The sequence below is a fragment of the Rana temporaria genome, chromosome 2 (genome assembly GCF_905171775.1).
Source record: "Rana temporaria chromosome 2, aRanTem1.1, whole genome shotgun sequence".
NCBI lineage: Eukaryota > Metazoa > Chordata > Amphibia > Anura > Ranidae > Rana > Rana temporaria.
The window spans coordinates 300,693,595-300,719,605 of record NC_053490.1 but is presented as its reverse complement, the minus strand read 5'-3'; the positions used below and the strand labels follow the sequence as shown (position 1 = coordinate 300,719,605).

General features: G+C 41.3%; 1 protein-coding gene across 1 annotated transcript in view; it reads left to right on the top strand.

The window, feature by feature from the left end:
* The window catches only part of LOC120926948 (syndecan-3-like), a 180,274-nt gene that overhangs the window by 115,305 nt on the left and 38,958 nt on the right, over positions 1-26,011 (top strand). The window contains exons 2-3 of the mRNA XM_040337288.1: positions 24,463-24,583; positions 25,328-25,857. Coding sequence (XP_040193222.1) covers positions 24,463-24,583; positions 25,328-25,857 — 651 coding nt within the window. The remainder of the gene's footprint in view (positions 1-24,462; positions 24,584-25,327; positions 25,858-26,011) is intronic.

The following is a 26,011-nucleotide window of genomic DNA, read 5'->3' as shown; positions in this document are numbered from 1 at the left end:
GACGGGAAACTAACGTAGCGGCGACGTAGCGAACGCGAAAAAGCTTTGAGGATCGACGTAGCTCCTCATTTGCATACCCGACGCTGGATTTCGACGAGAAATGCCCCCAGTGTCGGCCGCGGTACTGCATCCTAAGATCCGGCAGTGTAAAACAATTACACCTGCCGGATCTTAGGAATATCTATGCGTAACTGATTCTGTGAATCAGTCGCATAGATAGAAACAGGGATACGACGGCGTATCAGTAGATACGCCGGCGTATCCCTTTTGTGGATCTGGCCCATGGCTCCTACTGCTGACCCTCCGTCAGTGTAAAGGCCCGTACACACGATTGGATATTCAGACAACAATTGTGTGATGGAAGGGTTTTGTCGGATAATCCGACCATCTGTATGCTCCGTCGAACAATTGTTATCGGAATTTCCGACAACAAATGTTGAATAGCCATGCTCTCAAATTGTCCGACAACAAATGTGTTCCATCGGATTATCCAATTGTGTGTACACAAGTCCGTCGGACTAAAATCCAAAGTAAAAACACGCATGCTCCGAACCAATGCTAACCATCAGACAACATTAGCAGAAGTTGCCCAAAGGGTGGCGCTAAAGAGCTGAAAAACAACATAGTTTCGTGCTGAAAAAGTTCTGCTGTCTGTATGCAGAACAAGTTCATGGTCAATGCCCTTTGGACAAAAATCCACGGATTTGTCCGATGGAAATCCGATCGTGTGTACGAGGCTTAAGGCCTCATGTACACTACTGCGGGTAAACGGACATTTAGGATCAGTTGAGCGTTTTTTTTTCAGCTGCCCCTAAACTCTCCTCTGTTATCTTAGCAGTACATGTACACAGGTTCATTTATAATCGTTTCTAGGCAGCTGAGTTTACAAGCATTTTTTGTAAAGCAAAAAATGCGTTCAGGACAGATGTTCAGAGGCATTCGAAATGCCTGTAACATCTTGTAAGCGCGATAACTTGCGTTTTGACACATTTTGTTTACAGGTGTTTTACATTGTTTACTATTTAAAGAAAAAAAAAAACGCTTCTAAATGCAAACGTGGCAAAACTGACATTTTTAAAACGTTGATTACACTACTGTATAAAATAAATACACATCCCCTTTGTCCCTAGTGGTCTGTCCAGTGACCAGTGAGTTATATAATAAAAACTGTTCTTTCTGCCTGCAAACTGTAGATTGTCCATAGCAACCAAAAGTGTCCCTTTATGTCAAAAATGGTTTTAGATCAGCTAGAAAACAGCGATAATAAATTAGAATCACTTGCAGAATTGTGCGATAGCGATTTGTGGGGAAATTCGTCTTCAGACACTGAAAGTAATAATTGTTATTATTATTATTATTATTATTATTACATTATTATTTGTTATAATTATTTATAGTTATTTATTATATTATCCTTTATGATTTTGTGTTTCATACTTTATCATACCCGGGATGTCTACTAGACTTTTGTTTGGACAGATTTAGGTGAGTTATTTCTAAGAATTACAGGCCTACAATGTAAAATGCCAAATTTCCAAGCAAAATAATTGTACCGCTTTCAGCACCTAAAATCTGAAAGAATCATACCGCCAGGGAGGTTAAGTGAATCCTCCTACGTAAGTTGTGCCTGTCTATCTGCAGTCCTTTCTTCTCTATATCTGTTCATAAAGCTGAATTTTAAAGCTTGTCTGAAAGTTCAGAAAAGTGGGGGTGAAGAGCTCAAGTTACACTCTGCAGAGCTCAGTGAGGAGAGCTCTGAGAGCTGATTGGAGGGAAGGGATGCACCCCCTTCAAAGCACACAGGAACATACAGTGAGGGGAAAAAAATATTTGCTTCCCTGCTGATTTTGTACGTTTGCCCACTGACTAAGAAATGATCAGTCTATAATTTTAATGGTAGTTTTTTTTAACAGTGAGAGACAGAATAACAACATAAAATATCCAGAACAATGCATTTAAAAACCGTTATAAATTGATTTGCATTTTAATGAGTGAAATAAGTATTTAACCCCTTGACAAAACATGACTTAATACTAGATGGCAAAAACCCTTTTTGGCAATCACAGAGGTCAGACGTTTGTTGTAGATGGCCACCAGGTTTGCACTCCTCTCAGGAGGGATTTTGTCCCACTCCTCTTTTCAGATCCTCTCCAAGTCATTAAAGCGGGAGTTCCACCAATTCCTTTTTTTTTTTCCTTAGCTTCCTGCTCGTTCTGTCTAGGGGAATCGGCTATTTGTATTAAAATATGATCCGTACTTACCCGTTTTCGAGATGCATCTTCTTCCGTCGCTTCCGGGTATGGGTCTTCGGGAGCGGGCGTTCCTTCTTGATTGACAGTCTTCCGAGAGGCTTCCGACGGTCGCATCCATCGCGTCACTCGTAGCCGAAAGAAGCCGAACGTCGGTGCGGCTCTATACTGCGCCTGCGCACCGACGTTCGGCTTCTTTCGGAAAATCGTGACGCGATGGATGCGACCGTCGGAAGCCTCTCGGAAGACTGTCAATCAAGAAGGAACGCCCATTCCCGCAGCCCATACCCGGAAGTGGCGGAAGAAGATGCATCTCGAAAACGGGTAAGTACGGATCATATTTTAATACAAATAGCCGATTCCCCTAGACAAAACGAGCATAAAGCGAAGGGGAAAATGTGTAAGGTATGGGTGAACCTCCGCTTTAAGGTTTTGAGGCTGATGTTTGGTAACTCAAACCTTCAGCTCCCTCTACATATTTTCTATGGAATTATGGTCTGGAGACTGGGTAGGCCACTGCAGGACCCTAATGTGCTTCTTCTTAAGCCATTCCTTTGTTGCCTTGGCTGTGTGTTTTGGGTCATTGTCATGCTGGAATACCCATCCAAGACCCATTTTTAATTCCCTGGCTAAGGGAAGGAGGTTCTCATCCAAGATTTGACGATACGTGGCTCATCCATCGCCCCTTTGATGTAGTGAAGTTGTCCTGTCCCCTTAGCAGAAAAAACACCCCCAAAGCATAATGTTTCCACCTCCATGTTTAACAGTGGGGATCATATTCTTAGGGTCATATGCTCCTCCTCCAAACACAGCGAGTTGAGTTGATGTCAAAGACCTCGATTTTGGTCTAATCTGACCACAACACTTTCACCCAGTTCTTCTCTGAATCATTCAGATGTTCATTAGCAGACTTCAGACGGGCCTGTACGTGTGCTTTCTTGAGTTACCAATTGTTTTCTTGGTGACTATGGTCCCAGCTGCCTTGAGATCATTGACAAGATTCCCCTGTGTAATTCTGGGCTTATTTCTCACCATTCTCATGATCATTGAAACTCCATGAAGTGAGATCTTGCATGGAGCCCCAGAGCGGGGGAGATTGACAGCTATTTTGTGATTCTCCCATTTGCGAATAATCACACCAACTGTTGTCATCCTCTCACCAAGCTGCTTGGCGAAGGTCTTGTAGCCCATTCCAACCTTGTGTAGGTCTACAATCTTGTCCCTGACATCCTTGGACAGCTCTTTGGTCTTGGCCATGGTGGAGAGATTGGAATCTGGTTCATTGCTTCTGTGGACAGGTGTCTTTTATACAGGTAATGAGCTGAGATTAGGAGCACTCCCTTTAAGGCTGGCCATACAATATACAATTTTTTTGTACAATTTTTCCTTTAGCTTTACAAAAACCATATAATATGAGGGCAAATCTAAACACTTTTAATATGTATGAAATCAGGCAGGCTCTTGCAGTACACAGCTGAAGGTACATCTGAAGGAAATTCAATAAGAAAATTACCCGCGGACCTGATCGCCGCTGGGGTCCCGCGATCGGCCCCTGGAGCTGAAGAACAGGGAGAGCCGCGTGTAAACACGGCTTCCCCGTGCTTCACTGTGGCGGCTGCATTGATCGTGTCATCCCCTTTATAGGGAGACACAGTTGTAAACACACACTAGGTAACTCCTTCAGCACCCCCTGTGGTTAACTCCCAAACTGCAACTGTCATTTCCACAGTAAACAATGCATTTTAAATGCATTTTTTGCTGTGAAAATGACAATGGTCCCAAAAATTTGTCAAAATTGTCCGAAGTGTCTGCCATAATGTCGCAGTCACGAAAAAAATCGCTGATCGCCACCATTAGTAGTAAAAAAAATAAAAAAAATAAAAATGCAATAAAACTATCCCCTATTTTGTAAATGCTATAAATTTTGCGCAAACCAACCGATAAACGCTTATTGCGATTTTTTTTTTACCAAAAATATGTAGAAGAATACGTATCGGCCTAAACTGAGGAAAAAACTTTTTTTTTATATATTTTTGGGGATATTTATTATAGCAAAAAGTTAAAAATATTGATTTTTTTTCAAAATTGTTGCTCTATTTTTGTTTATAGCGCAAAAAATAAAAACCGCAGAGGTGATTAAATACCACCAAAAGAAAGCTCTATTTGTGGGGAAAAAAGGACACCAATTTTGTTTGGGAGCCATGTCGCACGACTGCGCAATTGTCAGTTAAAGCGATGCAGTCCCGAATCGCAAAAAGTGCTCTGGTCTTTGGGCAGCAATATGGTCCTGGGGTTAAGTGGTTAAACTAAACCTACCATTAAAATTATTGACTGATCAATTTTTTGTCAGTGGGCAAATGTACAAAATCAGCAGGGGATCAAATACTTTTTTCCTCCACTGTAGCTGAGGTTGTCAATCAGTTGGGGGTCCCTCTCCTGTCACCATTTTTCACTTAGTGTCAGCAAAACTTGTCAGAAGTGATTCATGCTGATAGCAGAGGAACAAAACAGTAGATACTTAGTGCTCCTAATTGAGTCAAGTACACATTATAGAGGGATATTCTTTGTTCGTATTACGTGTCTGAGGTTTACAACCACTTTAACATACAGTATGTTGTTGCATAATTTTAACCACTTTTTCGTTTTGCATTTTGCTGGAAATGGAAAAATGCTTCGTCCCATTAGGAGAATTTCTGCTAGAAGATTTTTTAATGAACACACCTATGAACATTCATATGAAAATTCTCATCAGTACATTCAATGACATGACGAATGGCTTTTGATAGTACGTAAAATTTTTGCTTGCTTTTAACAAAAAAATCCCATCCTGTTCTGTCAAATTTTCCCATCACAGGTCGAAAACGAAGGTTGATTTGATCCCAATAACCTTTAGCGCCACCCTTTGGGCAACTTCTGCTAATGTTGTGCTATGGTTAGCATTGGTTCGGAGCATGCGTGTTTGTACTTTGGATTTCTTTCTTGTGTACACACGATCGGATAATCCGACAAGACACATTTGTTGTCGGGAAAATTTGAAAGCATGCTATAAAACATTTGTTGTCGCATTTTCCGACAACAAATGTGTGATGGCAGTGTTTTGTCGGAAAATCCGACCATTTGTACAAATGGTCGGATTTTCTGACAAAACACTGCTATCACACATTTGTTGTCGGAAAATCCGATCATGTGTACGTGGATTTAGGCACACAGTTAACCCCTTGATTGTCCCTGTATGTTAACCCCTTCCCAGCCAGTGTGTGCAGTATAATCAATGTATTTTTGTCACTAATTTCAGTTAGTGACCCTCACAGCCAGTGTCTGTAAGCACCAGATTGCCCGTCACCCTATCACAGTCACGCTATAAGTCACCAATCATTGCGATTACAGTAAAGCATATATAGCAGCATAAATTCCAGTATATACCCTAGTTTGTAGATGCTATAACTTTCACACAAACCAATTATTATTCACTTATTGGAATTTATTTTTTTACCAAATATATGTAGCAGAATGCATTTTGGCCCAAATTTATGAAGACAATATGTTTTCTAACAGAAAGTAGAAAATTATTATTTTTGTTCAAAATTGTAAGTCTTTTTGCATTTATATAACAAACAATAAAAAACATCAGAGGTGATCAAATACCACCAAAAAAAGCTCTATTTGTGTGAAAAAAATATAAAAATTTAATTTGTGTACAGTGCTGCATGACCTCGCAATTGCCAGTTAAAGTGGCACAGTGCTGAATAGCAAAAAATGTCCTGGTCGTGAAGGGGGTTATACCTTATGGGGGTTAAGGACAGAAAATATGTCTCTCTCCATATTATGGGAGGAGGGTTTCTATAGTCTACAGACAGTATGGGGAACAATTCTAACTCATACCCCAATGCAACACAGATAAAGAACACACTTAGGAGCTCACAATTTCTGTCAGGATCAACAATTATTGCAATTATGCAGAAGATATAACATAGGTGTATTTAGCTGACCAAAAGGGAACAACTATTTTAATTGTGGTTTACAGTCACTTTAAATTGAGTTTGTACAGAAAGAAATGAGTACAATTAAATTTTAGTTGTACAACTACATTGAATCACATTGTGCAAGCATTCATAAGTGTTTGATACTCATATAATATGCACAGATATCATCTATTCTAAGCCATCCAAAATGTTCAGGAGTAGTAATCGGTATGGAGCAATTTTTTATTGATTTACTTTTATTTCTTTAATAGGTGCAGTCATTTATTTTTAATTACGTTCTGTTCTTAGCAAGAAAGAGATCAGTTTTTAGTTCACTTAGGCTAGGTTCACACTAAGTGGGTGGTTGCGGGAATCGCACCTATCCTTGCACCCAAAACGTTCTGCTCTTTTACAGACACACAGGGCTGCCATTCATTCTTTTCAAATGTTTTTATTGTATTACTCAAAAATACACAATACAGCACAAATAAAAGTCATAACAATTTTTTTTTCTTTTCAAATGTTTTTATTGTATTACTCAAAAATACACAATAAAGCGTGAATAAAAGTCATAACAAGGCTGCCATTCATTCTTAATGGCACCCCCACACATCTAAACACTCATGCATTTGAGGGTGCAGGAAATCACAGCTTTGACCAAAATTGAATATAACCCTTGCTAAAGGGGTAGGCCCCTTGGGACATGACCCTCTCTCACTTGCTTTATGTGCCGATCTGTTTGCTGTGGGACCCTACTACCACAGCTCTCGGGATGATATTTCCACCATGCCCTTGGCTCCCAGCACCCCATGGGATTGTGGAGGATGCAAGGTACTATGGGTGTTGTATTTTTTCTTTCTCCCTTACCCTTTTCTTACCCTTTTTACAATGGCGGAATTTTAGATCACAATGGTTATATAATTTTAAAGATAAACATGGATGTACTCCGCATTTGTTCCTGACAAGTGGAAGTTGTCCACGAAACGCATAGAGCCTTCTAATGATGCAACATTTACGTCTACAATCATTTATTCATCTGCAGTTTTAAGAATCTTATTTATCTGTATCTTTTTACTGTCCATGTCCCACTGGGGACAAATCCAGCTACCCTTTTTACACTATGTATGGTATTACTATGTTGCAACATACAGTATGTATAGACATGAACACATTATCTTTTTTTTCTACGAATAAGACAACCTTTTACACCGGAATTACACAGCCAAAAACCGGGGGTTGTCTTATACGCTGGGTGAAGAGGCCGCAAGGTTGATGTCAGCCTGCCGTGTGCTCGATAATACTGTGTACAAAGCTATATGTATTCAGTATATGTGCCGCTCAGCCAATCCCGGCGGGCGATAAACTCTGCTGATGACTACAGAGCCTTCTAAGCCTGCTCGGATTGGAGTAACAACCTCTGCCAATCCGTCTGCTTGGATTGGCAGAGGTTATTATTCCAATCCGAGCAGGCTTAGAAGGCTCTGTAGTCATCAGCAGAGTTTATCGCCCGCCGGGATTGGCTGAGCGGCGCATATACTAAATACATATAGCTTTACAGAGCACCCGGCGGGCTGCGGCCTCTTCATTTTTGAACGGTATTACCACACAAGGGGGGTCTAATACTGTAAGTAGAGCACAAAACCACCACATGTGCAAATAAAATTCATTTTTTTCTACTTGATTACTGTAGCCGTATGCCTCATTTAAAGTCCCAAACCCCCCTTTTGTATGCTGTATTGCTCTAGTCACAGTGTGTTAGAATCAAAAAATGAAATATAAAATAAATAAATACATTTCTTAAAACGTAAGTGTTGCATGACCGTGCAATTGTCATTCAAAGTGTGAGAGCACTGAAAGCTGAAAATTGGCCAAGGCTAGAAGGGGGTAAAAATGCCCAGTATTGAAGTGGTTAATTTGGTCAAAGCTGTTTGCTTTTATCTACAGATGTCCATTATCTGAAGGCAGTTTTTTGGTAAAGGTGAACTATACCTTTATTGGAAATCTGTATTTACAGAAATATGATGAAAAGAAAAGAGAAGAAAGTTGTTCGATTTTCCTGTTGAATCAGTCTTTGTAGGATGCCCACTCATAGGGAGAGTGGCAAAGTTGCTGCATTTCCTCCATTTGTAAACTGTGTGCACTATCTTGATGGATGGGATGACTTCTTTAGACTTTAGAATTGCATTTGTGATCTTTTTTTATCTTTTTCAGTGCTAAGAGCTTCAATAACTCCTCTTCTGAGATCCTATGAAATCTCGTTTGAAGCCTCAATTTTTTCAATGTACAAAGCCACATGAGTTCTTTTTACTTGTCTTTATTTTATCTCCTTATCATTTTTGTGTCAAAGATGTTTAAGTCAGGAAAATAAATATCACATTGAAGTGGAATCATTCTTTTGTGCATTAAATGAACATTTAAATGTTGAGATCTTTGTTATCTAATGAAGTGTTATTTTACCACAACTCGTGGCATCATTTTCTGCTCTCCTCTATGCATTGAAAACATCAGCTCTCATCGGCCAAAATGTAATAGTATTTAATTTTAAAACCCAAATGGACCGGTTATTTATGACTATAATAAGGCCAGGCTGCAAACACGGTCATAAAAATGCAGCTTTTTTACTCGTTTTACACAAGGTTGGGCCCCAGCTTTGTGGTCTGACTCTCCTAAGTACTGGCAGCACAGGGCATTTTAACCCTTGCTGCAGTGGTTAGTAGTGTATTCAAAGTAAAAAGGGCCTCATATGTATTGTTGTTGTTGTTCAGTCGTTTTCTTGTGTCTGACTTTTCGTGACCATAGTGCACCAGACTTTTCTGTTCTCCACTGCCTCCCGAAGCTTGCTTAACTGTGTTCATTGTTGAAATGATGCCATCTATCCATCTTGTTTTCTGTCATCTTTTTCTCCATTTTCCTTTCACGTTTCCCAGCATCCAGATCTTTTCCAATGAGTCCTCTCTTCGCATTAGATGGCCAAAGTATTTGAGTTTCAGCTTCAGGATCTGTCCTTCTAGTGAATATTCAGGGTTGATTTTCTCCAAGATTGACTGGTTTGATCTACTTGCCATCCAAGGGACTTTCTAGAGTCTTCTCCAACACCATAGTTCAAAAGCATCAGTTCTTTGGCGTTCAGCCTTCCTCATGGTCCAACTTTCACCGCCATAGGTTACATAGCTTTGATAATAAGGCACTTTGTCGTTAGAGAGATGCCATATTTATTACTATAGATTAAATTTCATTTTAGTAAACCATGATCCTGCTGAAAGACTATGTTGAGCTGATCTTCCTCCATCTCTAGCATAAGCCATTCTGTAATCATGTCCAAATACTTGTAGCGAGAGTGACAACAATGGTAAATGGTAGGGTTGCACCAATACCGTTATTTACCAACCAGTGCGACTACCAATACTTTTGGTCAAGTACGCGCCGATACTGAGTACTGATAGTTTTACCTCTGCACTACACATTTTCGATGTGAGCCCTGTTGGTGACATGACAAATGATTGCCATTTACTAGGGTTGCACTGATACTGGTATCGGTAGCGGTGAAGATACTAAGCATTTTCACAAGTACTCATGCTTTTCATTAGGGTTGTCCCGATACCGATACTAGTATCGGTATCGGGACCGATACCGAGTATTTGCGGGAGTACTCGTACTCGCGCAAATACTCCCGATGCCAGAATAGAATACTTTTTTTTTTTTTCGAGTGACGGTGGAGAGGGGGTGGAGAGGGGGTGGAGTGCGGGTGGAGAGGGGGCGGAGAGCGGAGCAGAGCAGTCCTCGTATGGGGGAGAGGAGAGCTGCTGCCGCCTTAGACAAAGCCAAGTCAATCCCCCTCCCCTCCCCCCGCCGCTGCCGACATCTACTGTAGTTACTATGCGCTGGGGGAACACAACAGCTGACATTTGCATTTGAATAGCTGGGTGTTCCCCTGCCGCGCCGTCATGTATAGCCCCTCCCCCTTGCCCGGGCACTTTGATACGACGGGTGAGCTGTCTATCAAAGTTTCTCGGCAAGGGGGAGGGGCTATACATGACGGCGTGGCGGGGGGAACACCCAGCTATTCAAATGCAAATGTCAGCTGTTGTGTTTCCCTAGCTGGAAGTAGTGAGAGAAGAGGAGAGCCTGGGCTGGATTGTCTGTGGATAGTTGGGGATCGGGGGTTCTGCTGCTGCTGGATACATTGTGCACCTATGTCACCCTAATACTACCAGGAGGAGGAATGGGTCACATTGCGGGATCACTGCTGCTGCTATCACTGACTGTCCTCCACACACAAGGTATGGCTAAGGAGCCTGGACTCAAGAGCTAGCAATCTGATGCTGGGTGACCGTTGTGCTGATGTTGTAACATGTCTGTGGGACATGAACCTTGAGCTGAGGAGGAGGATGAGCAACATTGTAGAAGTTTGATGGAAGATTTGGAAACATTTTCTAGTTGTTTGTAAATAAGTTATAAAGTGGCAACATCTCATCCAGCACTGTGTGAGATGGGGAGAGGGAGCACACTGCGACCTGGAGAAAGGGGGCACACTGCGACCTGGAGAGAGGGGGCACACTGCGACCTGGAGAGAGGGGGCACACTGCGACCTGGAGAAAGGGGGCACACTGCGACCTGGAGAAAGGGGGCACACTGCGACCTGGAGAAAGGGGGCACACTGCGACCTGGAGAGAGGGGGCACACTGCGACCTGGAGAGAGGGGGCACACTGCGACCTGGAGAAAGGGGGCACACTGCGACCTGGAGAAAGGGGGCACACTGCGACCTGGAGAAAGGGGGCACACTGCGACCTGGAGAGAGGGGGCACACTGCCCCTTGCCGAGAAACTTTGATAGACAGGTCGCCCGTCGTATCAAAGTGCCCGGGCAAGGGGGAGGGGCTATACATGACGGCGCGGCAGGGGAACACCCAGCTATTCAAATGCAAATGTCAGCTGTTGTGTTCCCCTAGTGCATAGTAACTAGATGTCGGCAGTGGCGGGGGGAGGGGATTGACTTGGCTTTGTCTTAGGGGACACAAGGCTGCATTAGGGACATGGCTGAATTTAGGGAGATGGATGAATTTAGGGACATGGCTGCATTAAGGGACATGGCTGCATTAAGGGACATGGCTGAATTAAGGGACATAAGGAACATGGCTGAATTTAGGGACATGGCTGAATTTAGGGACATGGCTGAATTAAGGGACATGGCTGAATTTAGGGACATGGCTGAATTAAGGGACATGGCTGAATTAAGAGACACAAGGCTGCATTAGGGACATGGCTGAATTTAGGGACATGGCTGAATTAAGGGACATGGCTGAATTAAGGGACAAGGCTGCATTAGGGACATGGCTGAATTTAGGGACATTGCTGAATTTAGGGACAAGGCTGCATTTGGGGACACGTGGCTGCATTTAAAAAAAAGTATCGGTATCGGCGAGTACATGAAAAAAAGTATCGGTACTTGTACTCGGTCCTAAAAAAGTGGTATCGGGACAACCCTACTTTTCATGTTAATGCAGTTGTGTTAGGTTCATTCCATTATGAATAAGCCATATTTTCCTCTTTAAATCACACTGTGCAGCAGCAGCTATGGACTTAAAATGACTGCCAGCTTCCCCCTGTACAGAAGAAGTGATCCAGATACCTTGACTTTGGTGCAATCCAGTGTGAATTCAGCCCACGAACAATAGCTGCAGTGGGAATCAGGATGAAGAGCAACATAGATTGGTACATTCCCATTTACTTCCTCTGTGTTAAATGAGCCCTGAAGCACTCAGCTCTGATAATTTTCAGGTTCAGAGCCTCAACATCCTGGTGGCACCACTTAAATAATATGCACATTAAAGGCTCCTGTGTTCATGGATAGGGGCAAAACAGAAATCCACATAATAAAAACCTGTCACTTCTAAAGTATTACTATGTAGAAAAAAATAAATAAAAAGACCCTCGTCCCTTATAAACACATACAAATACCTTGGACGTATGTTCATATGTTAATGTCCATTTCATAACCTGTATTCGGTATCCCCACACATACCAAAGGCAGAAGAATGCATTTGGGGCCATCGTTTTGTTTAGCTCTAAAGCGATCATCTACAAAGGCTTTTAGGCTAGGTTCACATGGTGGTCATCTCTGAAAAGTGGTCTGCATTGAGTCACTTTTTTCTTGCCTTAAGGTAATTTTGAATGTAACTAATATATCGCAACTGAGAGCGTTTGGCTCTCAGTTGTCGCACAGTCCCATTGACTTCAGTGAGTGAGTTGGACAGGTGCCACCTATAAACTTGACAAACTGAGTTAAATGACATGTGTACCGCCCCTTCTAATTGTTTTGTTAGGCTTTTGGTGGGCAATTGGGGGGAGGCAATGAAACCATGCCAAAAAAGCAAGATTTTAATGCCCGTCTGAATGAGATCTTACAATTTGGGGCATTGCAGCTTTTTGTGGTTTGGCAAGAGTACAAAATTGTAAAGTTAGATATATTTGGTATTGTATATATTAATCCAACACAGTCTCATCACTTCTCTCTTTCAATGTTATATCTTGACATATATACACCACACATTTCAGATTGTACCATAATTAGTCTAAAGCCCTGTACACACGGCCCGGATTCTCGTCAGGAAAAAAAAGTTTTTTCCTGACGAGATTCCTGGCAAGATTCTCTTGCCGGCCGTGTGTACACACGTACGATTCAAAAGAACCGCCGTTCTTTTGAATGACACAAACGCGCGACGTCAACGACCACGACGAGACGTCACATTCGATGCCGTCGCCGCCATCTTGCTTCACCCTACCTATGCATTGGAAGCTACCGCACATGCGTCAAAGTCATTTCGAGCATGCGCGGGTTTCCATGGAGACAGGTAAGTATACACACGACGAGAAAATAGAGAGCAGGTTCTCTATTTTTCTCGTCTAGATTCTGCCATTTTTCTCGGCGAGAAACTTTAAAGCCTCGTACACACGCTCGGTTTACTCGGCAAGAAAGCTCTGCCAGCAGTTTTCTTGCTGTTTCTTGCCGAGAAAACCGTGTGCGTGTGTACAAGGCTTAATGTTGCATCTCATGAGGACGAAAAAAAAAGATATTGTATATTTCATTGTATTTTGCACTATGCAATATTATGAGGGTTATTTACTAAAGGCAAATCCACTTTGCACCACAAGTGCAAAGTTCACTTGAAATTGCACTGAAATTTCAAGTGCACTTTGCATTTGTAGTGAAAAGTGAATTTGCCTTTCGTAAACAACCCCCACTGTGTCTGCTGTTATTCTACACTTTTCAATTATTTAATATTGTCGGATTATTTGTGAAAATGCTTTTTTATTTTTCTGGCTAATTATAAGCAAGTATCTGGCCAGTTTTTTTTTTTAAATGAACCAACATAAAAAGAGTAATGCTGACTCAGTGCTCTGAACCATTACACTCTGGGGGAAACACTTATACATGCTGCATAAATATCTATATAGAATGAAAGATGCAGTATTTTGTACAAAGCAACTAAACATAGAATTAGTACACCCAGAAACTATGGGTATATACTGTGTGCATATATATATATATATATATATATATATATATATATATATATATATATATATATATATACGGTATACATATATATATTAGTATATCTCATATACACCATACACGATAAATTCCATCATACATTATGGAAATTAAATAATTCCGCTGTGCCTTGACATTATTCTTGCTATTAGACACAGCTGTTGTTTTGGAGCTTTGTCTTCAAGGCATATTAAACCTTAATCTGCATAGTAATCCATCTAGTGCTAATATTGTTGGGAGGAATTTGTTTACTGACTTAGAGGCAAAATCATTAAATTAATTTAAGTTAAAAATGTGATAATATCATTTCCACATTTTAATACCTAAAATTTAGTTTTCTATGTTGTAGGGTTATTTCTTTACCTAGCTGATGGTTACTTTTGTATCTCTTTTCATACAAATGTTTAATATCACAGTCTTCGCCCTCTATCAGATAGTATGAGATGCATTGCTCAAAATAAAGAATCATCGTTCCAGGCTGCAAGTTTCAGTCTTTCTTTTTCCTTTAGGCCTCAAATACACTTGCAGTTGTGAAGGGCAACAAAACCATGTGGTTGAGCAGCAGTTTTACTGCCCCTAACTGCTTCCCCTTTAGCTGCGAAGACAGTACATTGGTGCCGCAGGCTTGTACAGGGTCCATTGGGTTGAAGCAGGTGGTTAGGAGGAGTTGTTCAAGGGGTTAAAGCAGGTGGTGAGGTGGTGATACACCGCCTTCTCACCGCCTCTCAAATGCTTTCTGAAGAGCAATCCAAACTCAGATTACTAGTGTAAGCTAGTTTTTGTTCTTTGCTAGTCTTTACTTCAAGACTGTGCTTCAATTAAATACACTGCTGTGTTATTTGGGTCTTTGCACACGGTTCCCACGCAAAAACACATCCATGGCCATTATAGTGTGTGCATTTACCTGCACATATGTGTGCAAAAAGTCTTCAATCTCCAAGAATGCCAAATATAGTCAGATAATAATATGATCTACTATTCAAGAGGGAGAGGTATTTACATGTACACATGTAAAATATGTATATATATATATATATATATATATATATATATATATATATATATATATATATATATATATACTGATCTAATTGTGGCACTAGTGTGTTTAGCTGTTTTTAGATCAGTAACAATAAAACGCCTGAACTCCTAAAGACATGACGCCTTAGGGTTGTGGTCTTTTGCTTGCCTTTATCTGGCCCTTTGGGCACTATTTTATCCACTGATACAAACCGAATTTTCCCTAATGACACCAATGATGTAGTCTAATTTCTCCCAATGACACCAATGGTGGGGCCCAATTCTTCACAATGACACCAAAGATAGGGCACTATTCCTCCCAATGACACCAATGATGGGGAACCATTCCTGCCAACGACACCAACGATGGGGCATTATTTATTTTTTCACTGACATCGGTAGCTTTTCTACACCCAGTCCGACCCCCTTATGTCTAAATGACCATAAACTGGCCCTTTGTTTTGAAAGGTTGGAGACCCGTGCTTTAGATGATCATACAAGCTGTCATGCACTCTCTTACAACTTGTAAGGCATACAGAATCGCCTGTTACACACCTAAAGCAATCCATACATGGATCGAAATTTGGCTGATTCATCAGGGTCCAGACAGATTTTGATTAATGTAAGGGCAGGGAGGTTGTACAGAAGTCGATCTACCGATTGACTTCTGTACAACTGCCCTGTTGAATTTTCCCTGCTCGATCAGGGCTGCAGGCTACAGCCTGCAACACCAATTAGTGTATTCTTATGGTGGGGGAGTCTCACCACTGTCAGAATATAATAGCTCAGTGGGAAGAATTCCCCAGTCCACAAGAAGTGTGTGGATGGGGGAATTGAGTCAATTTTTACTGACTAATCTATGGGCTGTCATAGTCTCTGTAGTGTTATCAATTACTCTGTATACTTTAGGCAGGTGCAGACCATCCCCATAAGAGAGAAGCACTTAGTTCTTTAAACATAGCTCTATCATTCTGATTAAAAAAACTTGACATTTAATCAAAACCTTTAGAAGAAGTCATTAACTTAGCAAAAGTGATGTTATAAGGAATGTTCTTGAGCAAAGTGTGTTGTACTATATGTGATGGGTCATGCTGAAGAGTTTTGATGCAACATAGATGCTTTAAGTAAAAGTTTTCTTAAAGGAACATCTACTAGACTCATCGGTTCAAATCCCAACCAGGGCACTACCTGCCTGGTGTTTGCATGTTTGCCCGATGCCTGTGTGGGTTTCCTCCTGGTACTCCAGTTTGCTTCCACACTCCAAAGACATGATGGTAGGTTAATTGGCTCCTGTCTAAATTGGCCCTAGTATTTTGTATTTGAGTTGTGCATAAATTGACGCTGCTATATACTGTATGTACCTGTAATAAATAAATCAATTTCATGAACAATGGGGTGATATGTAGCGTAAAGAGGAAAACTGTTACAGATGACTATGTACTTTGTGCTTGCAACAGGGTTGGCAATAGATGTTGTGCAAACTGAGAAGATGTTATTTACACTACATTTTAGGTAGTTTTGGCATGTCCTTATTATATAAAACCTGAATATTTTAGCAAAATGATCTGCACACAGGGAAAAGCTTGCAAAGGATAGTCAGGGGCACTTTTTCTTCCTGTTCTTTTTGTAATGATAGTTCTAAAATGTCAAATATTTACTTTCTATCTGCTTAATACAAGGGGCACAAAAGAGCCAGAATTAATTATGTAACAGGTGGCAAGAACCCAGGACTTCCGGCTAACCTTCCTGGGTGGCAACACATATTAGTTAAGAAGCACCTACAGTACTTTGTGTATAGGGAAACATTTATAACTTACAGTGTTACTAAACCCAGGACCATGCATTCATTAGATATGGTCTCCCACAGTACACAGAACATGGAAATGCAATTATTTTAGTAAATTTAAACTGCTAAATACCTTTTCTCATTAGCAGTATATAGCAGGCTTGTGACTTCTATCAGTGTCCAGACAAGCACCTGTTAAAGCTTGTAGGAGTTTTCATTCTGCCTTGATTGGCCTATGAGGCTGCAGGACCCCTAACTCTCTGTCTGGACAGTGCTGATTGGCCCTGTGCTGATCACATGCACCCTCCAAAGAAAACAAAAACTCTCCAGCAATACACATCAAACTGAGCATGTGCAGAGTGCCCCCGAAGCTCTGTTCTATCAGAAGATGCATTGGGGACTGTGGGAGAAGGGGAGAATCAGAGAAGTCAGGATTAAACAGCCTTTTTACACAATGCAGAGGATTTACCTCTTAGATTTCACAGTGAGTATAACACAAATGCTTTACTGTATATAAAGACTGATTTTACTGTTTTAGGTTTAGTAACACTTTAAAGCCTAACTCTACCCAATGGGGATGTGCTCGCAATGCACAAGTCAACTGCTTCCTTTTTTGTCCATGGAAGAGGAGAAAGCTCACTCACCCGATCCTCCACTCCACCGGCATTTGGCGCTCCCTCATGATTCAGCAATGGACTGTTCCCAATGTCCTCACGTCCAAAGCAGATCAATGGGCATGGTGACATCAGGGACAGTCCACCGCACAAGACCACTAGAACCAGGGGGGGGGGGCTTCACGAGTCAAAGGGGCCAGTCTTGTGCAGGGAGGATTGGATGATTAGGTGAGTATATCTCTGTTTTCCAATCTCCTAGACAAAAACAAGCCGAAAACTTTTTTTTTTAAGTTGGATTCTAATGGGAACCTTTAGTTACCCACTGCCACTGCCTTTCCTCGTTACCTGTTATGTTAGGTTCTCTTAAAAAGTATCATACTCACCTGGACAGCAGATCCAGCATTGCCTTGCGACAATCCACCTTTTACATGTCAGAACTTCCATTCCATGCCCCAATCTTAGTCCACATTATTTGGTTGCTTCTTCCATTTTCAGTAGGCTGCTGGGACATGATTTGTCAGAAGTTATTACAGAAGTTGGGATAGAGGTAGACAGTATAAGTCATTTTGTGGAGCAAAATCCAGCTTTAACCACTTTCCTGCCTATAGCAGATTGATGGCCAGAAAGTGGTTCTGTTATGCTTTTTTTTATAAATTCTTTATTTTTCATAAGTTTCTTACCACAATTCCAGTTAGTCTTACATATTATTAGTAATAGTATAACAATTACATTACATTCTATTAATTGTATACACTCTGTTATTTCCTAAGTTACTACTTAGCTTATTATATACCCTTCTTTCCCCTCCCCCCTCCTTCCTGCCCCACCCCCAAGGTTCTGTTATTCTGACTGGGCATCATATGATGTCCAGCAGGATAACATGCCGGCACGTGCCCATGGTGGAGCGTGGCGAGTGCGGTGTGTCAGCCTAACACTCCGCATCTCCAATTGTGGTAAGTAGCCTCTGACAGAGTCCAGACCTAAATCTAATTGTAAATCTGTGACAGACGCTCTCCATCAAATCTGACAGAGCTTGAGCTATTCTGCAAAAAAGAATGGGAAAAAATGTCACTGTCTAGATGTGCAAAGCTGGTAGAGACATCCCGAAAGAGACTTGTAGCTGTAATTGCAATGAAAGGTGGTTATACTAAGTAGTGACTCAGAGGGCTGAATACAGATGCACTTCACACTTTTTAGATATTTATTTGTAAAAAGAATTGAAAACCATTTATCATTTTCCTTCCACTTCACAATTATGTGCCACTTTGTGTTGGTCTATCACATAAAATCACAATAAAATACACTTAAATTTTTGGTTGTAACATGACAAAATGTGGAAAAAAACAAAGGGGTATGAATACTTTTTCAAGGCACTGTATTTGGAAGGTCAAAATAGATTATATGAGTGCCTGTAATTGACTGAGATGCCCAATACATTATGAGTATGCACAGGTAAATAATAAAAATTGGTATTTTACAGCCCAGTAGAGTGAGAGCATGGTGTAGGTCATGGTTTTGTGAGTGTCTATTGGGAAAAGGTGTGCACTTGGTCGTAAGGGTCCAGTCAAGAAAGAACTATCCATTAGCAGGAAGTTGCAAGTTAGCGTTTCCTGTATATTAATGATTGTTGTGATGGCACAAGTGTAGCACATAGTCGTTTCTTCAATGAAAACCTAAACCAGTCCTCAGAATGTTGAGGAACTGTAGGGGGTGGAGCCAAACCAGGGAGCAGAGTTAAAGGTAGATCCAGGTTTCTGCAAAACGAGGCAATATCTTCAGGGTATTTTAATGTAGAGGATCCCCATCAATTTTTGTTGTCAGGGTAAAGGGGAAACTACAGTGGTATGGGATGTTACTGTCTAAAAGAGAAGCTCAAGAGTAAATGAGGAAGTTGACTTTGCTGTAGAGTGAACCAGGAAAAATCAAGGTAGATATGAAGAGATTCACCTTCGAGTTTGATTTCATAATGTGGGCATTTTGCTTAATTTCTTCCTTTATAGCATAATTATGCACTTTACAGATCGCATTCCTGGGTCTAGATGGTGGGCCCTTAGGTTTTAGTGCTCTGTGAGCTAGATCTAGTTTGGTACATTGCAAGGAGGGATGACCAAGAATGTTGTCAAAGATTGTTTGTTAGATTGGGTTTAAGTCTTCTTGTTGGGTGATTTTGGTTGACTACAAACTGTAACATGGTTTCTGCTCACTCTGGTGTCCAGGTCCTCAACATGACGTTGATAGTCATGAATGGTACAGGTCTGTGCAATTATGTCTTACGTGTTCTTGAGTTTGGGTTGTGTATTTGGTAGACTATAACTCATTTTCAATTGTCTTTAAAAGCCTGGTATTGTGGTGGTTTAGCTCAGTACACACCATATTGCTATCTGACTTGCAGTTGTCTCCCACTTCCCTGACAAAGAGACACACTTTTTTTGCGTAGGGCGTATGCATGTGACATATTCTTCTGAACCAGGGTTGGAATCAGAAGAGCTATGAGGTTATATGGCTTATTTAAAAGATTGCGGAGAAAGTCTCTGTGAGGTCGATTTACTAAAACTTAAGAGTGAAAAATCTGGTGCAGTTTTGCATAGTAGCCAATCAGCTTCAAACTTCAGCTTGTTCAACCAAGCTTTGGTATCAAAACCTGGAAGCTGATTGCAGAAATAGGAATAAATATCCCGGCTGCCGCACACCCCACCAAGCCTGAGTGGTTAGCAGTAAAGGCAGCCTTAGCTCAATACATCCAGACCACGACTCCAACATGTTTCCCCCTGCCCCCTACTGTGTATGTGAGACAGAAAAAGAGAAAAGTAAGACAACAGAACTCTGTGGGAGCTTCAGGTCAGTTAGACCTTGTGTCCTGTTCTCAGTGCCGATCCTGACCTCCCTGGGGCCCTTAACAAAATTCTGCTATGGGGCCCTCTATGGTGGCAAAAAAATGGGCGTGGGTAACGGGAAATAGTGGGCGTGGCTTACCTGGGCGTGGTTCGGGTGTGTGGTTAGAGTCTGAGATGAATGAGGGATGGAGGGAGAAAGAAAGAAAGAGGTAGAGAAAGAAAGAGAGAAAGAAAGAGGGTGAGAAATAGGGAGGGAAAGGGAGAGGAAGAAAGAAAAAATAGGGAGAGAAAGGGGAGAGAGAAACAAAGGAGAGAAAGAGGGAGAGAAAGAAAGAAAAAAGAGGGACAGAGAAAGAAAGGAGAGAAAGAAAGAAAAAAGAGGGAGAGAGCGAAAGAAAGAGAAAAAAAAGAGGGAGAGAAAGAGGAAGAGAGAGAAAAAGGGAGAGAAAGAAAGAAAAAAGAGGGAGAGACAGAGAGAAAAAAGTGAGAGAGAAAGGGGAGAGAGAAAGAAAGAAGAGAAAGAGGGAGAGAAAGAAAAAAGGAGAGAGAAAGAAAGAAAGGAGAGAAAGAGGGAGAGAAAGAAAGAAAAAAGAGGGAGAGAGCGAAAGAAAAAAGAGGGAGAGAAAGAAATGAGAGAAAGAGGGAGAGAAAGAAAGAGAGAAAGAACGAGGGAGAGTAAGAAAGAAAAAAGAGGGAGAGAAAGAAAGAAAAAAGAGGGAGAGAAAGAAAGAAAGAGGGAGGGAGAGTAAGAAAGAAAAAAGAGAGAGCGAGAGAAAGAAAGAAAGAAAGAAAGAGAAAAAAGAGGGAGAGAAAGAAAGAAAAAAGAAGGAGAGAGAAAGAAGAAAAAAAAAGAGAGAAAGAAATGAGAGAAAGAGGGAGAGAAAGAGAGAAAGAAAGGGAGAGAAAGAAAGAGGGAGAGAAAGAAAGAAAAAAGATGGAGAGAGAAAGAAAGAAAAAAGAGGTAGAGAAAGAAAGAGGGAGAGAAAGAAAGAAAAAAGAGGGAGAGCGAAATCCCTCCTTACATCAGGTGTCCCCAGCAGAGTCCCCCCTTACACCAGGCATTCCCAGCGGAGTCCCCCTTACATCAGGCATTCCCAGCGGAGTCACCCCTTACATCAGGCATTCCCAGCGGAGTCCCCCTTACATCAGGCGTTCCCAGTGGAGTCCCCCCTTACACCCGGCGTTCCCAGCGGAGTCCTCCCTTACACCAGGCGTTCCCGGCGGCGTCCCCCCTTACACCAGGCGTTCCCAACGGCATACCCCCTTACACCAGGCGTTCTCAGCAGGACTCCCCCTTACACCAGGCATTCCCAGCAGGACCCCCCTTACACCAGGCATTCCCAGCAGGGCCCCCCCTTACACCAGGCATTCCCAGCAGGGCCCCTCCTTAAACCAGGCATTCCCAGCAGGGCCCCACCTTAAATCATCAGGTATGATGCCCCAGCAGCATAGGCTCAGTACACAGTGGACATGACAGGAGGAGCCAGCCGAGTGGCTGCTAATAGAAATTGAGCTGCAGCACCGCCCACCCCCGCCCCTTCCCACATCATTTCACAGACAGACATGAGTGGGGCGGTGCCGCAGCTCAATTCCTATTGCTTGGTCTACAAGAAAATGGCGGCAGTGTTTTCTTTCCAAAATTTGGTCATTTTGTGAGTGTTTCTTCTGCCTTTGGACTTAAGGGACTCAAGAAATATGATAGGTAGTCAGGAAATTTGATGCATTATTTATGCTCCTTGAAAGGCCAAAGGTGCTTCTTGGATTTTGGGCCCCTGTATGCATCTAGACTGTGAAGTCTCATCCCTATACTTGAGAGGCATAGCAGAATGTGTTTTGGTGTGTAATTGTAAGTGTGCCTATGCTGTGTGGAAGAAACAGCTTGTTAAAATAAAAACTTTTTTTCATATTCTTCATTTTATAAAAATTGTGACAAAAAATTACATCTTCAAAAAACTCACTATGCCTCCTACTAAATACCATGGACTACATTCCAAAAAGGGTTCATTTGGGGGTATTTATACTGTCCTGGCATTTTAGGGCCCAAAGAAATGAGATAGGTCGTCAATACATCAGGATTATTACATTTTCAAATATATTCAGTATACACCATAGTTTGCAGTCTCCAAAGATTTCACACAGAATAAATAATATACACTTATTTGGGTTATTTTTTTACCACAGAAATGTAGCAGAACACATTTGGCCTAACCTTATGAAGAAAAAAATATATATTTTTTTTCCCTTTTATATAGCAAACAATAAATAAATAAACAAATAAATAAAAAAATCAGTGGTGATTAAATGCCATGGGAAAAAAAAGCTCTATCCGTTTCAAACAAATTATATCAAATTTATTTGGGTACAATATTGCATGACTGAGTGATTTCTATTCAAAGTGTAAGGCCCCGTACACACGACCGAGTTTCTCGGCAGAATTCAGCCAGAAACTCGGTTCAGAGCTGAATTCTGCCGAGAAACCCGGCCGTGTGTACACTTTCGGCCGAGGAAGCCGACGAGGACCTCGGCGAGGAAATAGAGAACATGTTCTCTATTTCCTCGTTGTTCAATGGCAATGGCTTCCACACTGAACTCGACGAGGAACTCGATGTGTTTGGCACGTCGAGTTCCTCGGTCGTGTGTACAGGGCCTATCAGTACTGAAAATGGCCTGAACTGGTAAGAGGGGGGGGGTGAAACAGTCCAGACTTGAAGTAGTTAAAAGTACTTTAGTCTTATCTACATACCTTGGGCTTTTGTGGTTGTAATCGCAGCCTAAAGAGTTCATGTATAGCCATTTTTTAGTTGAATTTTCAAATGATTAACATTTAGACTGTTTTAGCTAGCAAGTTGAATTATAACATATTACTACTGTATTTTTAATCTTTGCAGAAGGCATTTCAAAATCCATTACCACAAGTGTTCTCTTTTTTTTGAGCAAATACTGAGTGCCTGCACTTTAAAAGGAGTTTATTTCATCCACAAAAAAATATAATTTAATTTTAACAATAAAGTCCAATTGAAGTCACAGAAATAGAAACTCAGTCGAATAGACGTTGTAGTCTTAACCCTCGTACACACAACCGAGTTTCTCGGCAAAAACCAGCAAGAAACTTGCTGAGAGATATTTTTTTGCTGAGGAAACCGGTCGTGTGTACAAGAGCCAAAAAGAGAGCAAGTTCTCTATTTCCTCGACGGGAATGGAGAAACTTGCCTTGTCGAGTTCCTCGACAGCCTAACAAGGAACTCGACGAGGAAAACGATGTGATTCGCCCGTCAAGTTCCTCGGTCGTGTGTACGAGGCTTTACCCTTATTTTCCTCTTATTAGTAGTTGACTAGAATGTCTAAATGTAACTGCGCAATCCAAAGGCGTTTGATCACACAGTCCAGTACACTGTAACTGACCTGGTCATACACACCCCCTTACTTGTACAATACAATTCCATGAGGACACATGGGATGAAGGGGTTGGCAGTTTCCCAGCCATACCAGCATAAAACACGTGGGCGTGAAAGCAGGAAAGAACATATGTAGAGAAAAAGTATTTTAAAGCATTTGCTACAAGACAACAAAGAGAAAAATGGTGCAAGACATCAATTGGACTTTAAATGTTCACTAAATAGAAGATATTGCAAATATTTTTTTTATTTTTTTATTTAGATCAATCGTGTAAAATATACTGTACCATACACACAATGATATATGGCTGAAAATGGAGTGATATCTACCTACTTTACAGTATTCATGGATCTCTGATTTGGGATCATTGGATGACAGGGTCTTCCTTTCCCCATGGCTTATGCCTTGTACACACGATCGGAATTTCCGATGAAAAAAGTCGGACGGAATTTTTTCATCGGATGCCTGCCTTTTTTTCCATTGGAGTTTAGAAATAGAACATGTTTTATTTTTCTCCGATGGAAATTCCGATCGTCTGTGTGGAACTCCGACGGAGAAAAAAACAAGCATACTCAGAATCAAGTCGACGCATGCTCGGAAGCATTGAACTTGGCTTGTTGTAGTATTTTGGACGGTCGGAATTTGGTCTGACAGTGTGTATGCAAGACAGCTTGAACGGAATTCCGATGGAAAATCCATTGGATTTTTTCCCTTCGGAAATTTTGATCGTGTGTACAGGGCATAAGGGTATGTGCTCATTGCTGCTGCTAGTTTTATCCTCAGCTGGGAATGACAACAAATAGTGGATGGGGAAGAACCGTCACACAAAATGTTACCATCACAAATCTTTTAAAGTTACAGCGCCAGTTTATTGCAGTTTCCCAGTGAAAATATTTCCATCCCCAGTACAAAAGGATGTTGCTAGAGAAAGAACTGACTCACAAATTATCCCAAGGGATAGTGTGAAGATTTGACATGCTGAATGATAACTGGGAGCTGTTTGTTCAATGCAAAACTGTCATTCTTTTTTTGTTTCTGTCCCATAGGGCCAGCGGTGGCGTAAAGAATTTGAAGATGAGAAACCATTTGATCTAGAAAGCTCTGGAGATGATGACTTCATTGATGAGGAAGAAATTGATGATGTGTATTCTGGGTCAGGATCTGGTGGTAAGTATGATGGAAACACTCCACCAAGAGATAGCTTATTAAATTATGTAGCTCTTTTTTTTTTTTGTGTCATTTTATATTTTTGCTAAAATATAGAGGACATGGGGTTGATTTACTAAAGGAAAACAGACTGTACACTTTGCAAGTAAAGTTGTACAATTTTTTCCCAGAGCTTATGCAGTGAAGCTTCACTTTGTAAAAAATACAGGTATGCCCCACTTTTAAATACACAATGGGGTTTATTTACTATCGCTGGAGAGTGCAAAGTCAGGCTCACTTCTGCATAGAAACCATTGAGCTTCTAACCCCAGCTTGTTCAATTAAGCCTGGTAATAAAACCTGGAAGCTCATTGGTTTCTATGCAGAAGTGAGCCTGATTTTGCACTCTCCAGCGATAGTCAATAAACCCCATTCTGTACTTAAAAGTGGGGTATGCCTGTACTTAGGTTCAAGGAAATCTTAAAAAAAAATGTTTTTGCTTCCACATGACTGAGTGATGGATATCGGTGGCGTTTCACTGCATTCACTGCGACAAATAGGTGCAACTGCATTTGCAAAGGGCACAGTATTTTCGCATTTAGTAAATCAACCCCATGGTGTTTCTTTTTTCCACCAGTTTCCTATTATTTTACCCGTCAACTTGTCTCTGACCCATCAACTCAACTTCTAAAATGTTGTTGGTAGCCTTCTGTAGTAGCGTGCACTAGGTTATCTAAAATAAAACAAATTTTTATCTGCTTACAGATTTTGAGTTGGAATCCAGGCTTGATTTTGGAGTTAGGTATACAACAGAAACACCCATTTTGCCTCCCACAGCCACAGCACTAAAACCAGCACCTACAGTACAGGTCATTCCTGCTGTACAGACAACATGGCTTCCTCCTACAACCCAAGCCACCATTGTACATCGGCACCATCCATGGGCTCCTCCTGAAGAACCAGAAACTCCTTCCATGACTGCTGCCCCCACTCCAACTAATCCTTTCAAGGAAGCACCAACCGCTGCTGATATAACCCCAGGAATTGTCAGGACAACAGAAATACACAAATTACCACCTATCATTGTTGTTTCAACTTCTACAACACCAGTGCCTAGTTCCACAGAAGAAGAGACTGAAATGTGGGAAGATACAACTGAAAATGTGGTAGTTATTCCCAGTGAGGAAGACAGTAGGCTGTGGCCTACTGAGGATGAGAGGACTGTACAGACAACTGCTGCAAATGAACGTGAAATTGAAGATCTAGACAAAGTGACATTCACTCAGCAACCACAGGTGAGAATAAAACCAACTAGAATAAAGCAGAAAAACAGCTAACTAAATGTCCAAAAATGCTCAATATTATACAAGGTAACACAACATAAGCAGAGCAGCGGAAGGGGTTGTTTTCAGTGGAAAAGTGGAGTAAGGGAGCGTCAAAACCCCATGT